This window comes from Trachurus japonicus, chromosome 11, assembly GCF_045865225.1.
Source record: "Trachurus japonicus isolate A0001 chromosome 11, Traja_1.0".
NCBI classification, from domain to species: Eukaryota; Metazoa; Chordata; class Actinopteri; order Carangiformes; family Carangidae; genus Trachurus; species Trachurus japonicus.
The window spans coordinates 4,704,981-4,723,952 of NC_140917.1; the positions used below are offsets into that span (position 1 = coordinate 4,704,981).

Genomic DNA, 18,972 nt, shown 5'->3' on the forward strand with positions numbered 1-18,972 from the left:
CCGTTGTGTTTTCTCTTTTTGCGTTGTGTTTTCTCTTTTGCCGTTGTGTTTTCTCTTTTTGTGTTGTGTTTTCTCTTTTTGCCGTTGTGTTTTCTCTTTTTGTGTTGTGTTTTCTCTTTTTGTGTTGTGTTTTATCTTTTGCCGTTGTGTTTTCTCTTTTTGTGTTGTGTTTTCTCTTTTTGCGTTGTGTTTTCTCTTTTTGCGTTGTGTTTTCTCGTGTTTTCTCTTTTTGCGTTGTGTTTTCTCTTTTGCCGTTGTTCAGTTCAGTTCAGAAAACTTTATTATCCCCCGCGGGGGCAATTTGTTATGCGACAGGCAGAGCAACACCAAAACACAAACAAGTCAAATACAAAACAAAACAAGTGCATTTCAATCACAAACATTAAGACTCCGGGCACCAGTGCCTCGGGGGGGAAGGGGGGCAGGCTCACAGTGGCTGATTTATAAAACCAATAGTAATTGGTACAAAAGTATTCCAAAATCTATTTGTTCTGAGCCTGGGTACCGTGTACCGGCGGCCAGATGGCAGGAGCCTATAATGGGAGGCCAGCGGGTGAACAGGGTCGGACAGGATCATCTTAGCTTTCCTAGTCGCCCTGGCTCTGTTGTGTTTTCTCTTTTGCCGTTGTGTTTTCTCTTTTTGTGTTGTGTTTTCTCTTTTGCCGTTGTGTTTTCTGATTTGCTGTTGTGATTTGCACCTCAGGGCCACCGTAGGGAGGAGGAGGAAGGCCAAAGCCAACAGCAGCAGCAGCAGCAGCAGGAGGAAGAGGAGGACGACGGCGGTGGTGGCGATGGCGACAGCGACAGCGATGGCGTCCAAAACGTCGGCACGTCACGGCAAGAGACACGGCAGGAAGTCGTCCAAGTCGCGGTGCAGCAAGAAGCCGCTGCACGTGAACTTCCGAGACCTGGGCTGGGACGACTGGATCATCGCCCCGCTGGACTACGAGGCGTACCACTGCGAGGGCGTGTGCGACTTCCCGCTGCGCTCCCACCTGGAGCCGACCAACCACGCCATCATCCAGACGCTGATGAACTCCATGAACCCCGGCGACATGCCGCCCAGCTGCTGCGCCCCCTCCAAGCTCAGCCCCATCAGCATCCTCTACATCGACTCAGGGAACAACGTGGTCTACAAGCAGTACGAGGACATGGTGGTCGAGTCCTGTGGCTGCAGGTAGTGACCCCCCCTCTGCAGGCGGGAGGGGCCGAGGCTGCAGGACTCACCCGGTTTATTTGAAGGGACATTGTGTAGGAATTCCTCCCATCTAGCGTTGCGGTTGTGTATCGCAAGCAACTCAATCGTATTTTTCATGCTGCATTCACCTGAAATTGGGCAGACGGCAGACGGACGACAGCCGCTGCACGTATAACGGCATAAACAAGCCTCTATGTAAACAAGTTGTCCGTCAGCACGAGGCAAAACAATACACGTTGTGACAATATGTTGTCATGGCGATGTGGTATTGTTTACGTCGTTACCACGTTTTACCGGCTTTCTCTGGACTTCTGTGACTAAAATGACATCTGGTTTGTTACCGACGGACGTCTGCCCGACTGCAGGTGAATGCAGCATCAGTGTAACGCTCCATTCCTCCTCACTGCGTTACCACGGTGACTTTTCACAGACGCCACCTCGTTTCCGTGGTTTCCTACCGTCACGCTGCCACTGAACGTAAAAACATGGCGACACCACATGGCAGCCAGCACCGAGCTTACCCGCTCCATGTAGATATGAATGATATGAACGGCTAATTCAGAGCTGAAAGGAACACTTCAGTTTGTGGATGGGGGGATTACTGGTTAATGAAAAACAGACTTTTGAATGAACTAATCGATTTTCATGAATAGATAACAGGAGAAGTTACACAATGTCCCTTTAACAAGACAGAGAATGAAGGAACCTGTGGAACAACAGCTGATACCTCAGACACATCTGCTCACATCTGGTCGCCTTAAATCTGCAGCAGTGCCTGAAAACATCTCATCAACATATGAAATATACGTTTACATTTGATACTGTAGAGAACAGTCAGAGTTCATCTCAATGAGTTTCAATAGTTAGTTTTTTATCTTTTCATTACCCAGTGTTCAGACCATTGGACTCAACAAACACTTTTTACTGTTACATGAAAAAAAACACAAATATGAACATATGGTTACACATCATGTGGCCATTTTTAAAAATGACAAAATACAGTGGCTTATATGGCAGACTAAACTAAATACATTTTTTAAAAGATTTTCTCTCCCTCCCAGTGTGACGGAGTGATAAACTCTTAAAACAGTGATTCTGAACCTGGACACAGGTCGACAGGTAATTTAAACTTATGAGGAGATTTAAAACATTTGTTGGTCATTTTTATTTGACATTGGATTCCTGGTTTTCACCCAGGTGACCTGGGAAGTTCCCTTTCAATAATTTCTGGGATAAATAAAGTACATCTTAATCTTGAAACATTATTCATAGCTATATTCCGATTATAATGACATTTCTTACATAAACATCTGTTTTGTGAATGATTTGTTGACCCACCTGCAGTTCTGTTGCAGCCCACTAGGGGGTCACGGTCCGCTGGTTGGGAACCACTGCTTTTAAAGTGTTTATCCAAATTCACCACATTTAAAAAAAAAAAAAAATTTAATTAAAAAAACATTTTAATTTAAGCCAAAGCCAAACAGACTGATTCCACTTTTCCAAAAAGAAGATAAACTCCAGATAAACAGATGTTTTTCCTTCATGGAGTAAAAAACACATTAAGAAGCAGAACTTCACCTGACGCGACCTCAGACTCAGGGAACGTCACAGAGGAGCTGCAGCTGCAGAGAAGAAACAGTGAACAACTTCATATTTATTTCACGTCCCTCAAACACAACTAACTATTAGAATAGTTTTTCACCAAGTCAGTTTTGTATTTAAGCTTTGTTGTAGTGTTTAGCTACATTAGCTAAACAAGGTGTGAGAGGACTCGTTTGTAGCAACAGCGGTATTCTGACGAGAGAGAAAAAAGAGAGCGCTGTTTGGTCGACACGGCCCCTTAACCATGTAGTTCATAGAATTAACCTTAGCAAACGTTAACAATAAATTCAATAGGATGGGAAACGGGTGTAGAAATTATAATTCTTCTTCTGGTTCAAGGTGTTTGTCACTGAGGAGCCGCCTCCTCTGGAGCTGCAGCGGGATTAAAGCCCCTTTTAAAGGATTTGTTTGCCACTGCTATGTAGCTAACATTAACATTAGCATTTGTTTAATTTCCAATAACTTCAGCCCATCACTATATCTACAACACGAGAGGTTAAATAGCCTACATCTTCATTAGCCTGAATGCTACAGGGAGTCGCGGAGGCTAGCTGGTTAGCATGCTAACTTAAGTAGAAGGAAAAACAAGTATTGCCGCTATTAGCCTGAACACGACGAAGTTTGATGCCAAATTCACAACGTTTTTCTTTAACACTGGTTAGCAAACAGCCACTAATGGTAACATTAGCCATGTAGCATTAGCAACTCCTTAGATAAACAACTTCTTTAGGCTACACCCAGATTACGACTGTCAGCGTCTCTATACCCTGTTGACACCTGGCGTTAACACGCGTCTCATATCCAGATTGTGTTGTAGAGCCGATTGAGACCTGATCACATTTGCGCGGTAATTTAAAAGGATAAAAGAAAAGAAATAGGCGAATAAGAAGAGAAAATGGTAGCCATCCATGAAATTACGCTGTTGTACGCACTTTTCTCATCCTCACTCCATGTTTTCTACAGCTTAGAGGTGCTGACCGCTGCTATCCACCAGGCTAGTTTGTTTTGGAAACCATAGCGTACGTTACCGTTTACACCTGTACCTTCATGTGGTCAAGCTCTATAATTGTAATCTGATTACTGAAAACTCATGCTATGCCAGGTGGAAACGGGGTATCAGTCTCTGTTAAGGACGACACACAACCTTGTCTGTAATGCACTGATGTTTAAAGGTACCATGTGTAAATATTTGATATGGAAATAATAATTTATGTTCTATGAATAAGTTATTGCATTTTTTTTTTTTTTTTTATCATTCGCTTTGTTCCGTTACAACTTCCAGATGTCGTGAGTCGCACATCTGGATACTCTGATTCTAATGAACGCATGTGGGCAGTGTTTCGGTAGGCTAACGAGACGTGACAGCTCTGCTCACACTGTGAAATATTATCAGTGTTTTTTTGATGACGTGCCTTTAAATAGGACATTATTCATCACCACAGAAGAAGCTGCATCTCCTTCCTGTTTGGTGAATTCCTCTGTGTTTTAGCCTCTGATGTTGTTTTTAATTTTAGTTTTAATCCCTATTTTATGTTTTTCATTATTTACTAGAATCTGAGAATAATATATTGTACAGAGAGATTCAGCGTCACTGTGTTTAGATTTGTTTTTGATCTTCTCACATATTTTTATAGCAGAAAAGTGAAATAGTAAAATAATCATTTGAATTGTTTAGACAAATTTATCTATTCTTATAAAGTGTATGAACTGTAAAATATATAGAACAACACAAACATTAAAATGTCTTGAGCTGTGTTTCCGGCTTCAGTGTCAATGATACTTTTTTTTTTTAATTAATTCAACTAATAACATCAATGAACCATATTTGTACGGTGGCCCTGAGGGGACAAGTCACTGCAACTTAAATAAACACAAACGTGCTACGAATTCAGAAAACAACTTCATCAAATTGACAAAACATGAGTCACGAAAACTCACAACACAAGGCTAGCTTAGCATTAGCCTTTAGCCTGGTCCGTCACTAATTTGTGTCCCTGGAAACACTTCTGTTCTGAATTTGTAGCACATTTGCTTGTTTTCTTAAAGGACGATTCCAGGCAAATTCAACCCGGGGCTCTAGTATCTAATGTTTCAGCTCTAACAGAATGAATGTTTATTTTACTGTCTCCTGTCCTGCAGTAGTTGTAGTAGATCTCAGGCTGTTTACATCCCATAAAACAGACAATGTCAGATGTCTTCAAACACACACCGAGGGGTTTGTTCACTTCAAGAAAGACGACATGTGTGTAAACGGAGCTGGAAGACAAAGTCTCGCCCAAGAGTCAAGTCTCTTGTTGACTATGTTTCTGGTCTGAAGCTCCTGTTGGTTTTATCAACAAAGGAAAATCAACTCGGAGGCTCAGCGTTAATCTGGATGTTGTTTATTCTATCTGTAAACATAGCTACTGAGTGTGTCAACTTGACTCTCAGTGAGACTTTGTCTTACAGCTCCGTTTACAAACATGTCCTCTTTCTTTCCTGAACAAACCCCTCGGTGTGTCTGACGTTGTCTGTGGAAGAAATTGTGGTTCTGTGGGATGTAAACAGCCTAAACAGCCTGAGTGTTCACGCCAAAAGCTTCCAAAGCGTCAAAAACACCGGAAGTCAATTAATTTTCAATGAGAGCTTCCAAAGTGTCCAAAGCTTCCAAAGTGTCCAAAGTGTCCAAAGCTTCCAAAGTGTCCAAAGCTTCCAAAGTTTGCAAAGTGTACAAAGCTTCCAAAGTGTCCAAAGCTTCCAAAGCGTCCAAAGCTTCCAAAGTTTGCAAAGTGTACAAAGCTTCCAAAGTGTACAAAGCTTCCAAAGTGTCCAAAGCTTCCAAAGTGTCCAAAGCTTCCAAAGTTTGCAAAGTGTACAAAGCTTCCAAAGTGTCCAAAGTGTCCAAAGCTTCCAAAGCGTCCAAAGCTTCCAAAGTGTCCAAAGCTTCCAAAGTGTCCAAAGCTTCCAAAGTGTCCAGTGTCCAAAGCTTCCAAAGTGTCCAAAGCTTCCAAAGTGTCCAGTGTCCAAAGCTTCCAAAGTGTCCAAAGCTTCCAAAGTGTCCAAAGTGTCCAAAGCTTCCAAAGTGTCCAAAGCTTCCAAAGTGTCCAGTGTCCAAAGCTTCCAAAGTGTCCAAAGCTTCCAAAGTGTCCAGTGTCCAAAGCTTCCAAAGTGTCCAAAGCTTCCAAAGTGTCCAGTGTCCAAAGCTTCCAAAGTGTCCAAAGCTTCCAAAGTGTCCAAAGCTTCCAAAGTGTCCAAAGCTTCCAAAGTTTCCAAAGTGTCCAAAGCTTCCAAAGCTTCCAAAGCTTCCAAAGCTTCCAAAGTTTCCAAAGTGTCCAAAGTTTCCAAAGCTTCCAAAGTTTCCAAAGCATCACCAAACGAGAAGTTGAGTCTTGATTAACTTTATGGTAATTAGCTATGACGCGGTTTGGCGGCAACCTGTCAGAATAGAGACGTCCTTCGGCTCCCTTTTTTTTTTCTTTTTTTAATCCTTCGGCTCCCCAATGACCAGTGCGATCAAACTTGGACGTCAGTCACATGAAGAGCGACCAAAGCAGCTAAAAATATTTTGCCGCTTTGGATGCCGTCTTGTCTGTCGCACATCCTCGGGCGTTTTTGACGCTTTGGAAGATTTTGGTGTGAACGCACAGTTAGATACGTCCACTCCCATTCTACGCTGCTGTGGCGATGCAGGGACAGACACAACTACTGCAGAACAGGAGACAGTAAAAAGAAAATCAGCAGGTTCATTCGGTTAGAGCTAAAATATTAGAAAACTAGAGCCCCAGGTTGGATTTGAGTGGAATCGTCCTTTAATCTGCAGCGAGTTGACCCCTCAGGGCCACTGTAGATTTATAGTAGCTATGTAAATAACCACTTAAAGGTATAATGTGTAGGAATTCCCCCCATCTAGCGGTGCGGTTGCATATCGGAACGTATTCTTGATGTTGCATTCACGTGAAATCGGGCAGACGTCAGACAGACAACAGACGCTGCATGTAACAGGATAAACAAGCGTCTATGTAAACAAGTGGTCCGCCAGCACGAGGCAAAACAATACAGGCGTGACAATATGTTGTCATGGGGATGTGGTATTGTTTTACCGTCTTTCTCTGGTGGAGTAAAATGACATCCGGTTGGTTTGCCGACGGCCGTCTGCCTGACTGCACCTGAATGCAACACCAGTGCCTCCGTCCTTCCTCACACTACACAGTGGTGACAGTTTTAACAGGCCGAGCCGACAGCTCCGCTGAGTTTCCGTGGTTACCTACGGTCACGCTGCCAATGAACGTAAAACATGGCGATGCAACATGGCCGTCTCGGTTCGGTGCGTCGCCCACTTATGTATTTGTAACGACTTGTAACAACTCATTCTAAGGTACGAGAAAGCTTTCATTTGTATTCGGGTGTGATTCGACTTCAGTGAAATACGGATTTATGAAAGACATATTTGATTTTTGCTAATAAAAAGCCAAATAAGTTACATACTGGGGATTTAAATATTATTGATCCAGTGATCTGTCGTCTTTGTCTCAGTGTCCAGACTCCTGATCAATATCAATAATAAGTGAACAGGAACAGTGCAGGGTGAACACGGGGTCAGCAGACGAGGGGAAAGAGCGCCATCTTCCCTGGGTGGGTGGGCTGTTATATATGTAACAAACAAATTGGTGGGCAGATGTAGTAACTGCCCCCCCACCCTGCCCCCCTGCCCCTGGACAATGGCAGTGGAGGATCTCAACATCAGATTAAGCCTGGCTTTTCCTCACCGGGGTCAACGGTCAAGTGGCCCATTGTCTCCCACATTAAACAACGTGTACGTCCCCCTTTTCAGAGGGAGGGGCCGCAATCAAGAGGGGAGGAATGTGTATGTGTTCCAGAGGTGAGGTATAAAGCGGGGCAGCTGGTTGGGCAGAGGGGGGGCGTGGGGGGGCGGGGCAGGACAAAGAGCTGGAATGTGGCGTCTCTATAGCGGCGAGTGGAGGCGTTTCTGCTCGGTGGCAGATTTGCTGTGAGATGGAGGGAAAATATTTGGCTGAGGGAGGGATAGAGGGGGGTGGGAGGGTGTAAATCAGCTGTGGAGGAAGTGGAAGCTGCAGACGGGGGGGGGGGGGCGAGGAGGGATGACAGTGAGTCCATGAGCGTCCACACCGCTCGCTGTCTCTCTCTGCAGCGTTGACCCAGGAACACGTGTCTCCTCTGTCGTCTCGTCCTCCATGTTTGTCCAGGTAAACACGACCTCAGGCCTCAGGGAGGGGGGAGGAGGAGGGGAGGGGGGGTCCTCTGAGTCACAGGGAACAAGATTCACACCAGAGACACACTGCTCTGATTAGCTGAGTCAACATCTGTCGACAACAGGTGACAAACCGTCAGTCAGACACAAACAGCAGCTTGAAGATGAACGATACGAGTCGCCTGTTGTGTCTCAGTTCCACTGCTTCATGCTCACGCTAAATATTCTGAGTGTGTAAGTGCATTCACACTGACAAGTGCAAAACACAATGTACAGCAGTGGTTCCCAACCTTTTTTGGCACGTGACCCCATTTTGACATCACAAATTTCTAGCGATTCCATCAATCAAGATGTTCCAGCTCAGATATTTTTATATGCTGCATTTTATTTGAACACGATTTATATTCGAGAAAGTGAAAGTATAGAATACAGTTGTTTAAGATTGTTTAAGATTGTGTCTGAGGCGGAGGGATACGCTGTGATAAGGCTTTAGAATAGTAGCTGTGGTATACGCTCATGATATCACAGTTAACAACCAATCAGATGGCTGGATTTCACCTTTCCGTTTTATAAGTAAGGGATAATGTATAGTTCGGAGGTTTTTATGGAGGAATAAACCCCGACTCTAATTCTATAGCTCTTTGGAACAAACAGCCAGTCGCTATTCACGCCAGCATCAACCTTAGGCTGGTTGCCTCCTAATTGGAGGAAGTGTAGTGTAGCTCGAGTTTTTACTTTGGTAATTCTCCATGGATCTTAAATCTTTTAAATTCTATTATTTATTTTTAAGTCAAGCTTCTGTCCTTTTTTACCTTCCACCTCTCTTTTAGAACCGATAATGTTATGTTATGTTATGTTATGTTATGTTATGGTTCTGATGCTGTGCAATGCTTTGTCTGTATGTCTGTCACTGTAGTTATTCTATTGTTGCTGTAGCCTATGGCTCTATGCACTCTTGCCCAAGACAAATTTCCCCTTGGGGGAAACAAAAGTTTATCTAATCTAATCTAACAATTACTCTGAAGCTGTTTAATTATCGTACAAATCTTCCATAGAAGGCTGAGCTGAAGATGAGTATGAAAACAACAGCTACGGTTCAGACGGTGGAGGAAAGACTTGGCGTTAAACAGCAGAAGATAAAGTGTGTGGTGACATCTGGTATTCAGTGCGACCTGGATCCTCCGGCCTCCGCTGACACTGATCCACTAACACATTCACCACCACATCGGTGATGGGATGAATTCAGAGGGGGAAGTTCTGGAAGGAAAAGAAATGTGCTGGTTCACTTTTATTTCTGACAGAGGGGAGGCGGCGAAAAGACACAGAGGTTAGAAAAACCCTCCGACAGCTCAGGAAACAGGTGAAGATTCATTTCACTTTAGTCATATTATTAAAGGGATAGTTCAACATTTTGTCAAATTGGCCCATCGCCATAATTCCTATAGTCATAGCAGTAGGTTCGTTACCTTTAATTGACGGTGCAAGCTATTTTTAGAACAGCGGAGCAGAGCTGTGAGCTGCTCAGAGCTACGCTACGGAGGCTCATGGGATTTCTTGGTTTCCCCTCATCAAACTCATCAAATACACAATCCAACAACTCCACAACGCTCTGGTGGACAAGTTGTGACCTGCACATTCACCACGCTATGAGATAATAACACAACGTTACCAGACACAGTTGTTTTAGAGGGAAATACAGAGACTGTTGATGAAAAACTGTCCCTGAAGGCAACGCGCATCAGTGGTTTTGCATGAATTTCCCTCTAAAACAACTCTGTCTGGTAACGTTCTGTTATTATCTCATAGCGTGGTGAATGTGCAGGTCACAACTTGTCCACCAGAGTGTTTTGAAGCAGGGGGTCAGACCCGGCTCGTTTTGGTCAATGGGAAAGGAGCCAAATGCTGATTGTTAGTGGGTCGACCCGTGTTTAAAAAACCTGCGTTGGTAAACAGGAACACAGGTCTCCACTTTTATAATAAATAGTAAAAACTGCATTAAAATAATTAACATTTGATTTTTTGATTTCTATCCTTCCATTAGCACTTTGTCGATCACATGGCCGACAAACCACCTCACACAGTCACATTCACACCACATCGTGCACGTTTGGACACGGGGATCGAACCCAGATCGTTCTTGCTGTGAAGAGACGGTGCGAACCGCTGCACCACTGTGACGTCCTCACATTTTATTTGTATTTTCAAAAGGTTCAGAAACACTGGAAACACTGGTACTGGTCCTCATTTGGCCGGTGTCGAGTGACAGTCCACTGTTGGGGGGGTTGGTGTGTGTCTGTGTGTGTGTGTGGCAGCAGAAGAAACCACCAGTTACTTTCTTTCTTTCTTTCTCTTCTCCTCCTCCTTCCTCTTCTTCCTCGGCCTCTCTCTGTCACACTCTGGTCTAACCGACGAGGACACGCAGCAGAACACACACATGTTTGTAATATCTCTCTAATACGAACTCCCTCAGCCGGACACACACCTGGCTCTGGTTTGTCTGAGATACAACATGTAGCGTGTGCACTTGACATCGGTTTTTATGTGAACAGAAAGATACTTAAAGGAAAGAGAGAGGAGGAAGAGGAGGAGGAGGAGGAGGAAGAGGAGGTGGTGGTGGGTTGGGGGGGGTCAGTATAAGTAAAACCAGAGGAGCTGTCGCTCACATGGTCGACACAGGATGATAATCAGCTCGCGCCGCGTTTGTACATGAGCAGCTTTGGTTTTGGGTGACAGCGCCGCTCGTGTTGTTTTACAGTCAGTCTGCAGTGGGAAATAAAAACCAGACAGGGGGGAGGAGGGGGAGGGGGGAGGGGTCTCAGCCGCCAAAATCACCCCCCCATCCTCTAACCACCACCTCCTCGCCCCCCCCCCCCCCGGTAATTAAAAGTGGCTGCTGAGAGCTCTTTACAACGCGCAGCCACATCTCTGATCATCGCTGCTGATCACATGAAGAGGAAACGACGCCGGAGAGTCGACTTCCTGTGAAACTGATCGGAGGCAGATGATTGGCTGCCCCCCCCCCCCAAGATTCACTCAATCATTTGTAAATAATGAAAAACAATAAAGTCTCATAGGTTTGATCATGCACATTCACCACGCTATGAGATAATAACACAACGTTACCAGACAGAGTTGTTTTAGAGGGAAATTCATGTAAAACCACTGATGCGTGTTGCCTTCAGGGACAGTTTTTCATCAAGCAGTCTCTGTATTTCCCTCTAAAACAACTCTGTCTGGTGACGTTGTGTTATTATCTCATAGCGTGGTGAATGTGCAGGTCACAACTTGTCCACCAGAGCGTTTTGGAGTTGATGGATTGTGTATTTGATGAGTTTGATGAGGGAAACCAAGAAATCCCATGAGCCTCCGTAGCGTAAAAAAAAAAAAAATGAACTTGTTCATTTTTGGAACCGTGAACTTAGCTCAAAATGTTTAATTATGAACTATGAACTGAACTAGTTCATTTTATACTGAATTTGTGAGCTGAACTTTGAGCCAGGCCTAGTTGATGTAGAAAGTGAACTTTCCCAGCACTGCAGTGTTGTTGCAAGAAAGAAAGAAAGAAAGAAAGCTTTTTACAGGTTGACTTTCTGAGTCGTTGCATTTCACAAGGATCCTCAGATAAAATATCTTTTTACAGGAGACAACTCAGAGTTTATTGATATTTTATTGACTCTTCTCATGTGTGAGTAAAAACTCAATCTGCAGGACACATGATCAAAATAAACCATCTCCAAGACAAGATGTTTTAATATTACAAATTAGTTCATAATATTTAACTACAGGATTATCTATAATGTTGTGTTTTGGTATCTCATGTGTGGTGAATGATATTTTGGTAACAATGTAATAACCTGTGTTATAGATAATTTATCTTTATTGATCCCAAACTGGTGAATTGTTCTGTTTCGACCGATAAACAGGAACAAACAGGTTGGTTTGTTTCAGTCAGAGCTTGAGAATGAACCTCTGTGGGTGTTTCATTGAAGAAAAAAGAAGAAAAAATGTTTAGTTTCCTGACGGCCCCTGAACGCCTCACAGTTTAAACCTTGTTCAGTCACCTTGTTAAATCAGTTGCAGGTGAATTCAGCAAAACGACGACTAAAATAAGCGGCTTCAAACCTCGACCGTCCTGTCATTTATTCCCCCTTTAAGACGTGTGTGGGGGGTGAGTGGCATTAAGGGTAAAGGGGAGGGGGGAGGGAGGGGGTAGTGGGGTGGGGGGGGTCGAGTCTTTGGGTCAATAAAAATCAGAAAGGCAGTTATTGACTTTGAAGCCCTTTAGCCGTTTGGAGGGAAACCCAAAACCGGGCCGAGCGCGGCGAGCCGGTCCGTTTGAGTCCAGAGAGGAAATGTAGTGTGACACTAACAGGCTGAAGGAGGAAGTGTTGATGGACTGAATTAAACAGGGGGGGGCAGGAGGGGGGGGCAGGGGAGGGGAGAGGAGGGGGGGGCATGACACTAATGTTTTCCATTGACAGGACGGAAAAGCCTCACTGCCACACACACACACACACACCCACACACACACACACACACAGAGTCATAAATTAATGCATTTATTCAGTGGGAGGTGTCGGGGTGGGGGTGAGATGGGGGGGTGAATGGAGGGGGAGTTGGGGGGGGGGGGGGGGGCTGAGAAAACACACAGACAAACATTTACTTTAAACTGGAGCTCAGAGTCGGACGCAGCATCAAAGAGCTGATCCCAGAGCAGCTGGACCAGAATCACACGTCTGGATCCAATTCAACAGTTTTCTGTTGTTTTAGCGGAAACGAGACCAGAGTCCAACATCGAGCTGAGTCTGGACCTCAGAATTTGGACCTCTGGGTCTGGACTTCTGAGTCTGGACCTCAGAATCTGGACCTTTGAGTCTGGACCTCTGAGTCTGGACCTCAGAATCTGGACCTTTGAGTCTAGACCTTTGAGTCTGGACCTTTGAGTCTGGACCTTTGAGTCTGGACCTCAGAATCTGGACCTTTGAGTCTGGACCTTTGAGTCTGGACCTTTGAGCCTGGACCTCAGAATCTGGACCTTTGAGTCTGGACCTCTGGGTCTGGACTTCTGAGTCTGGACCTCAGAATCTGGACCTTTGAGCCTGGACCTCAGAATCTGGACCTTTGAGTCTGGACCTCTGGGTCTGGACCTTTGAGTCTGGACCTTTGGGTCTGGACCTCTGGGTCTGGACCTTTGAGTCTGGACCTTTGGGTCTGGACCTCTGGGTCTGGACCTCTGGGTCTGGACCTTTGAGTCTGGACCTTTGAGTCTGGACCTTTGAATCTGGACCTTTGGGTCTGGACTTCTGAGTCTGGACCTCTGGGTCTGGACCTTTGAGTCTGGACCTTTGAGTCTGGACCTCTGGGTCTGGACCTCTGGGTCTGGACCTCTGGGTCTGGACCTTTGAGTCTGGACCTTTGGGTCTGGACTTCTGAGTCTGGACCTTTGAGTCTGGACCTTTGAGCCTGGACCTTTGGGTCTGGACTTCTGAGTCTGGACCTCTGGGTCTGGGCCTTTGAGTCTGGACCTTTGAGTCTGGACCTTTGAGCCTGGGCCTCTGGGTCTGGGCCTCTGGGTCTGGACCTTTGAGTCTGGACCTTTGAGTCTGGACCTTTGAGTCTGGACCTTTGAGCCTGGACCTCAGAATCTGGACCTTTGAGTCTGGACCTTTGAGTCTGGACCTTTGAGCCTGGACCTCAGAATCTGGACCTTTGAGTCTGGACCTCTGGGTCTGGACTTCTGAGTCTGGACCTCAGAATCTGGACCTTTGAGCCTGGACCTCAGAATCTGGACCTTTGAGTCTGGACCTCTGGGTCTGGACCTTTGAGTCTGGACCTTTGGGTCTGGACCTCTGGGTCTGGACCTTTGAGTCTGGACCTTTGGGTCTGGACCTCTGGGTCTGGACCTCTGGGTCTGGACCTTTGAGTCTGGACCTTTGAGTCTGGACCTTTGAATCTGGACCTTTGGGTCTGGACTTCTGAGTCTGGACCTCTGGGTCTGGACCTTTGAGTCTGGACCTTTGAGTCTGGACCTCTGGGTCTGGACCTCTGGGTCTGGACCTCTGGGTCTGGACCTTTGAGTCTGGACCTTTGGGTCTGGACTTCTGAGTCTGGACCTTTGAGTCTGGACCTTTGAGCCTGGACCTTTGGGTCTGGACTTCTGAGTCTGGACCTCTGGGTCTGGGCCTTTGAGTCTGGACCTTTGAGTCTGGACCTTTGAGCCTGGGCCTCTGGGTCTGGGCCTCTGGGTCTGGACCTTTGAGTCTGGACCTTTGAGTCTGGACCTTTGAGCCTGGACCTTTGAGCCTGGACCTTTGGGTCTGGACTTCTGAGTCTGGACCTCTGGGTCTGGGCCTCTGGGTCTGGACCTTTGAGTCTGGACCTCTGGGTCTGGACCTCTGGGTCTGGACCTCTGGGTCTGGACTTCTGAGTCTGGACCTCTGGGTCTGGACCTTTGAGCCTGGACCTCTGGGTCTGGACCTCTGGGTCTGGACTTCTGAGTCTGGACTTCTGAGTCTGGACCTCAGAATCTGGACCTTTGAGCCTGGACCTTTGAGTCTGGACTTCTGGGTCTGGACCTTTGAGTCTGGACCTTTGAGTCTGGACCTCTGGTCTTGTGTCTGGTAAACGTGGAGCTGAGTCGGTGGAGAACCATCAGAACTCAGGAAGCTGCTGTTTAGTCTCTCAGCACCTGCAGAGATGAACAGTGATTATTAAAGGTTCAGAAACGGCCATTTGTCGTGTTTGTCGCCTCCTTCCACGAGTTTACCCGAGTAAGGAAAACAAATTTGATTGGTCGTTATCGAGCAGGCGGGATATTCAATGTTTGGGGCGAGACCAAGCTCAGTGTGTGTGTGTGTGTGTGTGTGTGTGTGTGTGTGTGTGTGTGTGTGTGTGTGTGTTTAGCTAACGTAGCTAACTTTTAGCTAGTTGGCTTGCTAACTTAGCTAGCGAGGCTAAGTGATGGACGCAGGGATCTGGAGGAGGAGAGAGGAGTAGGGACGGAGGAGAGTTTGTGTCGGTGGTGGTGGACGAGTCTCCTCGTTTGTCTCAGACGTTTGATTGACGGATGACGGATCCAATATCAGTGGCTGATGAATCATGAGCAACGTGACACATAATTCGTGCGCCTGCATTATCCAATGCGGAAAAAAACTACCTCACTTTCACCCCAGATTTACTAGAAAATAGAATTTTGCACAAAGTTTGGGCTGCATCATCTGATAGATGAGTGATTACACTAATGTTAAGACCCACAGTGGGATTAAAATCTATTTTCTATTCTGAATACTTTTACAGTAATATAAATACAGAAGCACTTGACTCACCTGGTCGGTCACCTTCACCTTCAGAGTTTGACCTTTGACCTTCGACGTCGGTTTAGAGAAGTTTCAGTTGTTTTTATGTTTAATTGTTGTTTAAAGGTCCTTTATTTACACTCTAAGTGTTTCACTGTGTTTATAATATGGACACATATTGACAACATTAACATTTATGATAAACAACCTACATAAACATAAACATACAGTTTTATATAGAAACGTGTCCATATATGGAGCTGTTCTCATTTCTAAAAGCTTCCATGTTTAATTTTTACCTCATATAAACATATTTATGTCATGCATATACAGATGTGTTACATGTAGCCTACATGTGTCAGAGCGGACAGTGAGCAGGTGTGTGTGTGTGTGTGTGTGTGTGTGTGTGTGTGTGTGTGTGTGTGTGTGTGTGTGTTTGGACTCGGTGATGAAATGATGAAAGCATATTTTGATTTGTAAGCCACTGTTCCTATGTGACTGTGGGAGGCTCATGGCCTGGGAGAGGTCAGTGTTTATGGGCTTAACCCCCCCACACCGGACCCCCCACCTCGCTGCTGCTGCTGCTCGCTCCAGGATCAGCAGAGAGGAGGAGGAAGGAGAAGGAGAAGGAGAAGGAGAAGAAGACAATGAGGGAGAAGGAAGAAGGAGAGGAAGAGGAAAGAAGAAGGAGAAGGAAGAAGGAGCAGAAGGAGAGGAAAGAAGGAGAGGGAGAGGAAGGAAGAAGGAGAATGAACAGAGCTTCAGTCCAGATCTTTGATCAGCTCTTTCATCCTGATTCTCTTTTAAGTCGTGTTATTCTTCTTCTTCTTTGCTTTAATTAACAGGATTAAAATGAACTTTGATCAGTGTCTCGTTAATCCTCCGATGTCTCGTCCCATCACGTCTGCAGCAGCAGCAGCAGCAGCAGCACAGACACACCGAGGATCTACTGTCACAAACACCTGAAAATCCCCCCAACAACCAGGAGCTGCTTCTGTTTCTGTCACTTATAATATATATATATACATATGTAGCCTACATATAACATATTATATAATATAAGTCATTCACTCTGAGTGAGTTTATTCATATTTTCTCCTCTCCTCTGCTCAGCTGCTTTTTAATACTGTATTCTACATTTGAAACACCTGTTCTAAGTATAAATGTTTCTTCATCATGTTTCATTGCTCTGTATCAGCGGTTCCCAAACTTTTTAGGCCGTGCACCCCCTTCTAATTCCTCTCTGCTCATACACCCGCTGACACATTAAAAAAAAGGCTATTTATAGCTGCATTTAAAGGGATACGCCAACTTTTTTTTTCTGTGTCTTGCCTCACTCCTGAGTCCATGACCAGCAGATAGACACCATCCTTTCGACTGTGCGTGCAGTAACAAGGGAGATAGAGCCGTATCGCCCGTAATTAGCTTAGCTCAAACGCTGGAAGTGTATAGGTAGTGTTAGCCTGCCTCCACCTAAAGTCATCAGAGAAACTCTTCAGCAACTCTAAACGGAAACCGGCGGGCCGATCTTCGTCTCAGAGCTGACAAAACTCTCCGGTAAGGCATCTTGAGCGGTCAAATGCCGCTAACGGGACGAGATCGGTCAAAACGGAGGGTTCAAGCAAAGACGGTTTATTTTGGTTCAAGCTAGCTACATCGAGGGTAGGTTAGCTTCCTATTTCAAAGTAAAAGCACAAATTCTATGGTCATGGTTTTCTGTATGTAAAGGGCAACGGGTGTTTTATTTTGTGAAAGTAACCGGAAGTGCGTTGGTCACAACGGCTAGCTTGAGTAGCGCCGAATTCGTCCGAACAAAATTGTAAACAGCTGGTATTTAGACAAATTAACGACACACTGCTGATCTAAACGGCTACTTTCTCACCTAAACATGTTTGAAATGTCGATAAAGTGATATATTTACAGAGTTTAGAGCTAAAATGAAATCAGCTTCTGACTGCTGGTTTCGGCTCGGGTAGGAGGCAGGCTAACACTACCTAACACTTCCAGCATTTGAGCTAAGCTAATTACAGGCGATACGGCTCTATCTCCCTTGTTACTGCACGCACAGTCGAAAGGATGGTGTCTATCTGCTGGTCATGGACTCGGGAGTGAGGCAAGACACGAAAAAAAGATGTTGGCGTATCACTTTAAGGCATCAACTTAATCATAAAACAATAAGAGCACATAACAAAATGTGCAATAATCGGCCTATCGAGCGCTGACAGTTTAAAAAGTGGGGAGCGTGTCCTGCTCACATGAAGCTGCCTGTGTGAATTAATACAAAAATAACATGTGATAAAGATTTTATATCATGTTATATTCATATTTTCTGCTGCAGGTGAAGGTTTGATGACAGAGCTGACAGCTGTCAATCACCAGAGTCTCACAGTCCAGAATCTGTTCGTCCAAACTGTTATTTTTTATAAAAGAATGGATATTAGGTTATATATATATATTAGGTTATATATATATACTATATATATAACAAGAGAGAGTTTTATATTCATTTGAATGATGTCATATTTTTATTTATAGGCCTAGTTGATATCCTGAAACAGGAGAAGAGATGTGACAGTCACTGTGATATTATTGATACAAATAAAACATGTGTTTAAAACATTAAAGAAAATATTAAAAAAGTAGATTAAAGACTAATAGTAATAATATCAACCATCATCACCCCCCCCCCTCCTCTGACTGGATCCCAGTGATCTGGTGGCAGTGACCCCTCCTCCCCTCCTTCACCTTTAGGTGTTGATTGCTCTTAGAGGCCTGAGTCTGGATCGGGGGCCGTTCCCATGGAGATTAGACGCTGCGCTTTAAAGCTGCTTCAACAGGTCGCTTGTGAGGGGTCAGAGGTCAATTACATACTAGAGCCTAATGGTAGCAAATAACGTCAATCACCTCAAACAGACCGGCGGCGAGACTTGTGCCTGACTTTGGGCTGGAATGTGGAGAATCCAGGGGTTAATCTGGTGGCACGGACACACACACACACACACACACACACACTGTTCCTCCACTTGAAGTTGGCCGAGCTCTCGAGTCTCACCATCTCCTCCAACAGTTACAAAAAGAACTGATCACTAGATCTGCAGTTATATCAATTAAAGGTCCAGTGTGTAAAAATTGTCAAGGTTTATTGTTAAAGTCTGAATCTACTCCCCATGAATATATTTGTATAACTTAGTGTATTACAGCTATAAAATAAAATGCGTTTGGTTTTCGTAGCCTTATAATTCTTCTTTTATATCTACATATAACAATTGGGTCTTGCTTTAGAGAGTGTCGCCATCTTGCACCGTCATGTTTGTACGGCAGCCTGAAGGGTAAATCCAAGGAGGAAGAACAGGGCCGGCCCCTGGCATAAACACTCTATGCGGTTGTTTAGGGCCACAGCCGTTAGGTGGGGGGCCACATGATCAGAAAGGTACCGGGGTTCATTCAAGTCATTTAAACATCCTGAGGTCTGCACGTGCAGCTATGAGCTTTATATGTAATGTGAAGTCAATATTCAGCTTCTTTTATCTCACATTTGAGACATTTGGTGAAAATAGAACGGCAGAATGACAACATTTGTGCTCAAAAAGCAATTTCATTTTAGACTTGTTTTCTACACGTATCTATTACTGTATTCATATCCTATTTCAAGCACCAAAACAGTTTAT

The 18,972-nt window shown here is 44.9% G+C and overlaps 1 protein-coding gene across 1 annotated transcript in view; it reads left to right on the forward strand.

The window, feature by feature from the left end:
• The window catches only part of gdf6b (growth differentiation factor 6b), a 5,570-nt gene extending 4,389 nt beyond the window's left edge, over nt 1–1,181 (forward strand). Inside the window, exon 4 of the mRNA XM_085790308.1 lies at nt 770–1,181. Coding sequence (XP_085646434.1) covers nt 770–1,181 — 412 coding nt within the window. The remainder of the gene's footprint in view (nt 1–769) is intronic.
• Nucleotides 1,182–18,972: the final 17,791 nt, after the last annotated feature.